General features: G+C 45.0%; 2 protein-coding genes across 2 annotated transcripts; one reads left to right on the forward strand and one right to left on the reverse strand.

Annotated features, from left to right (window-relative positions):
• Positions 1-2,209: 2,209 nt before the first annotated feature.
• On the forward strand, positions 2,210-4,225 carry PtA15_10A706 (uncharacterized protein; the record flags this gene model as incomplete). The annotated part of the gene is made up of 8 exons (XM_053160910.1): positions 2,210-2,409; positions 2,486-2,511; positions 2,586-2,777; positions 2,868-3,209; positions 3,314-3,441; positions 3,527-3,622; positions 3,704-3,910; positions 3,989-4,225. 8 exons carry the CDS (start codon positions 2,210-2,212, stop codon positions 4,223-4,225), a joined length of 1,428 nt encoding a protein of 475 aa, XP_053024837.1.
• A 737-nt stretch (positions 4,226-4,962) lies between these two features.
• On the reverse strand, positions 4,963-6,905 carry PtA15_10A707 (uncharacterized protein; the record flags this gene model as incomplete). The annotated part of the gene is made up of 7 exons (XM_053160911.1): positions 4,963-5,003; positions 5,092-5,210; positions 5,310-5,644; positions 5,737-6,042; positions 6,108-6,349; positions 6,459-6,678; positions 6,756-6,905. 7 exons carry the CDS (start codon positions 6,903-6,905, stop codon positions 4,963-4,965), a joined length of 1,413 nt encoding a protein of 470 aa, XP_053024838.1.
• Positions 6,906-7,111: the final 206 nt, after the last annotated feature.

The raw sequence follows: 7,111 nt of genomic DNA on the forward strand, positions 1-7,111 counted from the left end.
ATCTTCATCTCGGTGTCACTCCCTCCTTCCTTGATCCTCATCACTAACTTTCTTTTGTTTCCATTCAGCTTTCCAGCCTCTTTGACCATTGTCTATCTTCTCCGATTTCCTTATTCTCTTTTATCACCTATTAAATAGGGTTTGTTATTTTTTTGTCTTTCAATCACTCCTGTTTTCCGTCAACTACTCCTTCTCAATCATGTCTCAGTTCTTGGCCACTCTCATAATCTCCAGATCATATTCTTGTCCATCTTTCTAATTAGCACAGTTACATTTGGGTTGGTTTATTCTTTTTTCTTATTGATCTTATCTTGTTTTGTCTCAACGTTCTTACCGTGTTTTTTTGTCAGTTCTGGTTTTGGTTCTTTGAAATCTAGTCTAAGCTTCTTTATAAAGCCCTCCGCACAGGCCCCTTATATCTCATTTTTTGATGCACCCCATCAATAAGAATTTCATGGCATGGAGAATATGAAACATTTGGTGTGTAACAAAAAAGTTATACAGTTACCAGGCATCTTCCTATTAAGTGTGCCGTGCACCCCTTATATGGCATTTTGTGATGACACATTGGGGGACTTCCTGTCAATCTGGAAAGTCAGATCTGAGCCGCCGGATATCAGATTTTGCAGGGAAATCTAGGGCCCCAAAGATCCCCAAAGTGATCCAGAGTTCCAGATTCCAGATTTCCCTGCAAAATCTGAAATTCCGGATTTATTCAAAGTTTGCAGGAAGTCCTCCATTATTGCTAAAAACTTCAGGGGACCCATTTCATGCACATTTCTCTGTTCCATCAAGTTTTCAGGCCTCTAGTACATGGGAAAAAAAGTTACAAATACCAACAAAGTCATAAAGAAAATCAAAAAAGGGCAGACAACTCCCAAATATCTGCTGAATTTGGCCAACAACTCCCAAATATGTCTTCCCAACAAAGGGGCCCGGTGGACATTGGGGATCTGGTCAAGAACTGGTCTGGCCAATGTAAACAAACTTTGGGAGTTTTTTTTTCAGGCCTTTTTTATCTTTACTGCCTTTGCTTAAGAAAATGGACCACATTGAATATTGCACCACCACTTTCTTTCTATTTTAGGACTGCAGAAATTTAACCTTATCAAAATTCAAATTCAATCTTGTGGCTTTTGGGCAATAGACCTTTTTTCACTATATTACACTCTTGACCAATAAAAAGTCTAATGTTGCTTTTATGGTGCTGAAGATGGTTGAATGGTGAATTCATTATGGATTCAATATGTGATAGATATATACCATAATTGACAAGTTCTCCCCTAGGTTAACCTCCAATGGTGAGAGCTGTAAGATGCTGAGAAGCAAATGCAAATCTGACAAAAAGAGATGTGTCGCTGGTGAGCTCTAGCACGCACGGTATCGTCCAAACTCGGTATTGATTGCTACTCACCTGACGAAAAGAGATGCGTCGCTGGTGAGCTCTAGCACGCACGGTATCGGGTCCAAACTCGGTGAAGAGAGAGAGGAACCGGTACCGGCGTGTAGAGTAGACTAAGTACAATGTGGGCTGTGCCGCAGTAATGCATGTAGGTACAAGGTTCTGATCTATGCATGACTTGATGTAAACTATGATTGACTAAGTTTACCCTGTTGCTCCCTGTTGGCTACCCCGGACTCTAACAAGAGCCATCGCATCAGCTGACCTGAGACATGACACCAGCAGAGCAGGATGGTGTGAGCAGGATCAAACAAAAATGAAGCTCCCCAGGAATCATGAAGTACTTGTTCATGCAACTTGCTGCATCTGCAAGCGTATCGGAAAGCAAGTCATCTCCTCTTTTATCTGGAAAAAAGCGCACACACCCGATCCTGGAGTGGCATCTGAAAGACCGTCTCGTCTGTTTGAAGTTGCAACACAAACGAAAACAAGAAGAGAGTTGCAGGGTGGGGGTCCAAACAGCACGCATGGGCTCCTCCGACTTGCGACGTCGAGGCTGCCGAAACTGGGTGATGGTCGTTTCGGTTGCTGTCCGATTCCGGATTCTCGAACCACATCTCCGAAGAAAACTGGAGCTTACATAATCATCCTCCATGAAACTCAAAAAGTTCCACAGCAACTGCAGGGCCCACGACCGTCGACAGCCCCCACGACCCACCACGAACCACTGCCGACTCGAGCTGTGAACAACCTCATCTAGATCTTGAACCAACCACCCACACCCCCAAGAAACATACCTCCGAAAACATGTGTCCCCCAGCTGACCAGACCAACGGTGACCAACCTGCTACGACCAACGGCCACTCGATAGAAGAAACCCATGTCCCAATCGACTCACAGCCTGCCCAAGAAAACACCAAACAACACAACCCATACGGCCCTAGACTGTCTGACTTTTTGAGCAACACTTCCAACTTTTCAATCATCGAATCCACCTTGAGAGAAGGGTTGGTGGACTTGCAAATTTCTACTTATCTCTCCCAAAAAACGACTGACTTTGTCGCTCGATTTTCTGAACCATAGAGAGCAATTTGCCAACGCTTTCTTTGGTGAACATCTTACACTTCCTGATTTACCCAGGAACGACAAGGACTAGCTGACGTTTTTCGCTTTGTTTTGAAAGATACCGAAACGAAAATCAAGATTGCCCAAGCATTATCAGATTTTGGAGTAGAATATATCGAATTGACCAGTCCCGCTGCATCCGAGCAATCCAGACAAGATTGTGAAAAGATTTGCAAGTTGGGACTCAAGAGTAAAATTTTAACTCACATTCGATGTCACATGGACGATGCCAGAATCGCTGTGGAAACAGGTTGGCCTCTCTTGCTTGAGATTTCCAGAATATGATATGAAAGACAAAAATACCCAGACAGGTTGTTACTTTTTTTTAAAAAAAAATAAGGGGTCGATGGAGTCGATGTAGTAATTGGAACATCGTCATTTTTACGCAAATATTCACACGGGAAGGATATGACTTATATCTTGAAAACCGCTGTCGAGGTGATCGAATTTGTCAAATCGAAGGGAATTGAAGTCCGATTTTCATCCGAAGACAGCTTTAGATCGGACCTGGTTGATCTTCTCAGTATCTACAGGGCAGTCGATAAAGTTGGCGTCAACCGAGTCGGAATTGCTGATACAGTGGGCTGCGCCAATCCTCGTCAAGTTTATGATCTCGTCAGAACTTTGAGAGGCGTCGTCGGTTGTGATATTGAGTGTCACTTCCACGATGACACCGGATGTTGTTCAGTTCAAATTTCTTTAACTATCTTACCTCTACCCAAGCTTTTCACGCGATCTCTTCCACTTATACTCGAAATTCCGCCCTCTGTATGCCCCATCATCCAGCCGTTGCAAATGCCTTTTGTGCCTTGGAAGCTGGTGCCACGCATGTTGACACTTCAGTGTTGGGAATTGGCGAAAGAAATGGAATTACTCCCCTCGGTGCACTAATCGCCAGGATGTACGTAGTGAACGTGAGTTTTTGTCTCTCGCCCCTTTTCCTCTTTCTACGATAAAAACGGAACAACCAGCGTTAACCCCATACCTAATTTTCATCAGCCTGAATACATTAAAAAGAAGTACAACCTCGCAGCCCTGAGAGAGGTAGAAAACCTGGTTGCACAGGCAGTCGGCATTCAGGTGCCATTTAACAACGTTAGTCTTCGACAAATTCCAACCTGTCTTCTGCTTTTTTTCTCAAAGCGCATGTCATTTCTATTTTTCACCGCACATTAGCACATCACTGGATTCTGCGCCTTTACCCACAAGGCCGGTATCCATGCCAAAGCGATCTTAGCTAATCCCAACACGTACGAAATCTTGAAACCCGAAGACTTTGGTATGACTCGTTACGTTCCGATCGGCCATCGTTTGGTTGGCTGGAACTCAGTCAAAAGCCGTGCGGAGCAACTTGGACTTCAGCTAACTGATGAACAAGTCAAAGTAGGCACCTTCGATGCTTCCAGCCCCCTCTTGATTCAATCATTAACCTTTGCTTGTTACACTGGACTGTTTCTGTAGGATGTCACGGCCAAGTTGAAAGCACTGGCTGACGTCAAAACACAGACGAGTGAAGATGTTGATGTTTTGCTACGAGTTTACCACTCACACATCACGGCCGGAACTCTCAGCATCGGACAACACAACACACTCGATGAGTTGTTGGAGGAACACAAGGGTCAGAACGGCTCTTTGAAACACGCCCCTTCAGGTGATATTGATGTTCAAAACAAGAGAGCTAAGGTCGAAGCTGCCTGAGAGCTTCCAGAACTTTTCATCTTGTTTCCTACCCTTACCTGTTTTTACTCAAAAGTCGACTATTCGACCCTCCTGCTCGAATTAGACAATTGTTTGATGCCTTTCTTCTTCCCTCTAATCATTGACGAGAACGAAGAGGCTCGCGACATATAGTCTCACTTCATGTTTTCTTTGCTTTTCTCAGCTTCTATGTACCGTCTCATGTCCCATGACACATTGGAAAACTCTACGGATCTACAAAAAAACATGAAAAAACATTATTGTACCTCCTATCCAACCTGAGAAACAGAACTTGATTTTCATGAAAATCACTTTCACGGACGTCATCATGCCTTCGCAATAAAAAGCTGTTTTGCGAGAATGGTCCATCACTTCGATCCATGTGGTGTTACAATATCGCTCAAAGTTGTGGTGGGTGTACGAGACGCTCCATAACATCGAATCACATGGCTCGATGGGACACAGCAGTCTCAAAACCCAGAATCAAAAATTGTGCCGCGAGCTCGCTGACTGGAGTGGGCCACATGTATTATCCTCTTCCAGGAAGTGTAAGGCAAATCATGAAAGATTAATTGAGTGGAATTTGGATGTCATGTGGTATTCCTATTAGGACGCAACAACATGGAATAACTGTTGCTGCAAGGGAAGGGACATTCCAACGTGGCAAGCCTTGCACAGCTTGGGGAATATCTCAAGAAGCAGACTGTAGGTTTTGTTTACATCCATAACAACATGATTCATCGGATATATTGACCTTCATAATTTGCCAGCATCCGCGCTGCCACGACGAAAAAAGAGAAATGGTTAGCTAATCAGACCATGCATTTGATGGAAAAGCGGACAGTATCAACAAAAGCTTGACTCACCTGACGACTTTGCGTCCATAAATAAGTTATCAGTTTCTCCAACATCCTGCAGATTGATGCCTTCTTGTCCAGAAACGGTACTCAGGATTGCACTGGGTGTCAATAATTGTAGGGCATATCTTTTGAATAAAAACAATGACGAAAATATGAAGAAAGAAATTAGAATCATCGGGACTAGCAGGCACGGTAACGAGGATAATAGAGAAGCGAATGAATACCGAAGAGAAGTTTCCATGGCCCGGTCCGCAAGTTTCTCCAGAGCGGCTTCATCCACTTTGAGATCTTCGACTTTAGCCCTCAGACTCAATATTGTTTTGCGCTCTTCCCGGTTGTAGGGCACCGTCCGGACAATCATACATCTATCTAACAGATCGACGGGTATCCCGTGGGGTGCGATGATTCCCTCTGAGCTGGCTGAACCGGATCCTAGTTCATTTTCTGTACCCCTGATCGTGCACATGCCTCGATTTGTGGCAAGGATAACATGAGGAGATATTGCCGATTCTAGTGCCCGATTCAAGTAAGTAAACGATTCGATGTCTAACATGTGGACCTAAACAAGTATTTCCAATCCAATTAGCTTTCATCGTGCTGATACAGACTAGAATGCCCCGGTGGTGGCGGAAAGAAAGATGTTCCAAGTACTTCGTCGATAAATAATACACCGGGGACGAGTTCGGCGATTCCCTGTGCGATGTACCGATCGACGACTTTGTTGATTTCTTCGCGCAATTTGTCAGTCACTTCTGTCCTTCTACCTTTGACAATTTGACCCATGACGCTCATGATATCTTGACCACCTTGAGGCCGCGCATTAGCCATGTCGAGATCATGGAGAGTGACATCCTGTACAATTTCCTTCTTCTTGTGAACCTCTCCTTTAGGTAGTGGCACGTATTCTTCTGCCTCCAAATCGAACTCTGTTGCGAATACATCTGACCTACCCACACGCTGGAGGCAAACAACTGTTTAGAATGATCTACCCTCTCACCAGAGCAAGTGGACGCAAGATTCACCTTGACAGCACCGGTATTGGCCTCGATGTAAATCACATCCCCGACGGTGACTCTCTCCTGTTGAATACTATCGAAAATGCTTGGATCGAGCCGAAGCTGCTTGGTACCCTTGGCAGTTTTAAGTGAGACTACTACATGTGAAATGGTTTTGCCGTAAGCTGAAAGTGGATTTTCGGTTTCTGCTGGCGTCAGTTCTGTCACTTCGCCTTCGTAGACCTCCTTCGTTTCTTTCACACGGAGCCCTGTTTATTCATCGTCGAGCAAGCAATAAGAAGCAACGACAGAGATTAGTGTCGTCATTACCACTGTTTTATTTAGTTTTTTCCCTTCGAAAGGATTCATGCGTCGTACCAATTGCGCGGCGAAAGTTTTCCATTAAAACCTCTGTCTTTTTTACTTCATTGCTGTAAACTTCGCTTCCAACCATTGGGCAGAAAGGCACTTTAGGACCTAGCTCCTGAGCCATTGCTAGTGCCAGCGCTGTTTTTCCGGATCCAGGTCCGCCAGCCAAGAGCAAAGCCCGTCCAGAGAACCGCCTCGTACGGATAAGATCTAACACAAGCCCACAAGCCTAACACAGAGGAAATCAAATTCCGATTTCTCCTAGTGTGATGAAAATTGCAATTTTAGAAGCTGTTGAATGCTGACCTCTCTTGCGCCCCGCTGGCCAATAAACCCTTGCCCGTCTTCCTTTCCTAGACCATCTTCATCGAGGCCGAGACCATGGATATGGGAGTGGACGGCAATTCTTGCAGCTCTAGATCCAGTGCTGGTAGCCTTAAGGGCGTTCGACCGCATCGTTTATCGTTCGGCTTAGAGCGGTAGATGGTGTTGGAATCTGGCTGCCTGGTATCGTGTTTTTCGACTGGACATGTAAAACCCCCGCCTCGCGGGTTTCGCAAACCTTTCACAAGACTCAACTCTGGCCTACATAGGGGCCCGGGGGACTTGTGTGTACACCCGGAGAGTCCTTCGACCGGTCCTCGAAGTGCATTGATGTGCCG

The sequence above is a fragment of the Puccinia triticina genome, chromosome 10A (assembly GCF_026914185.1).
Source record: "Puccinia triticina chromosome 10A, complete sequence".
Taxonomy (NCBI): domain Eukaryota; kingdom Fungi; phylum Basidiomycota; class Pucciniomycetes; order Pucciniales; family Pucciniaceae; genus Puccinia; species Puccinia triticina.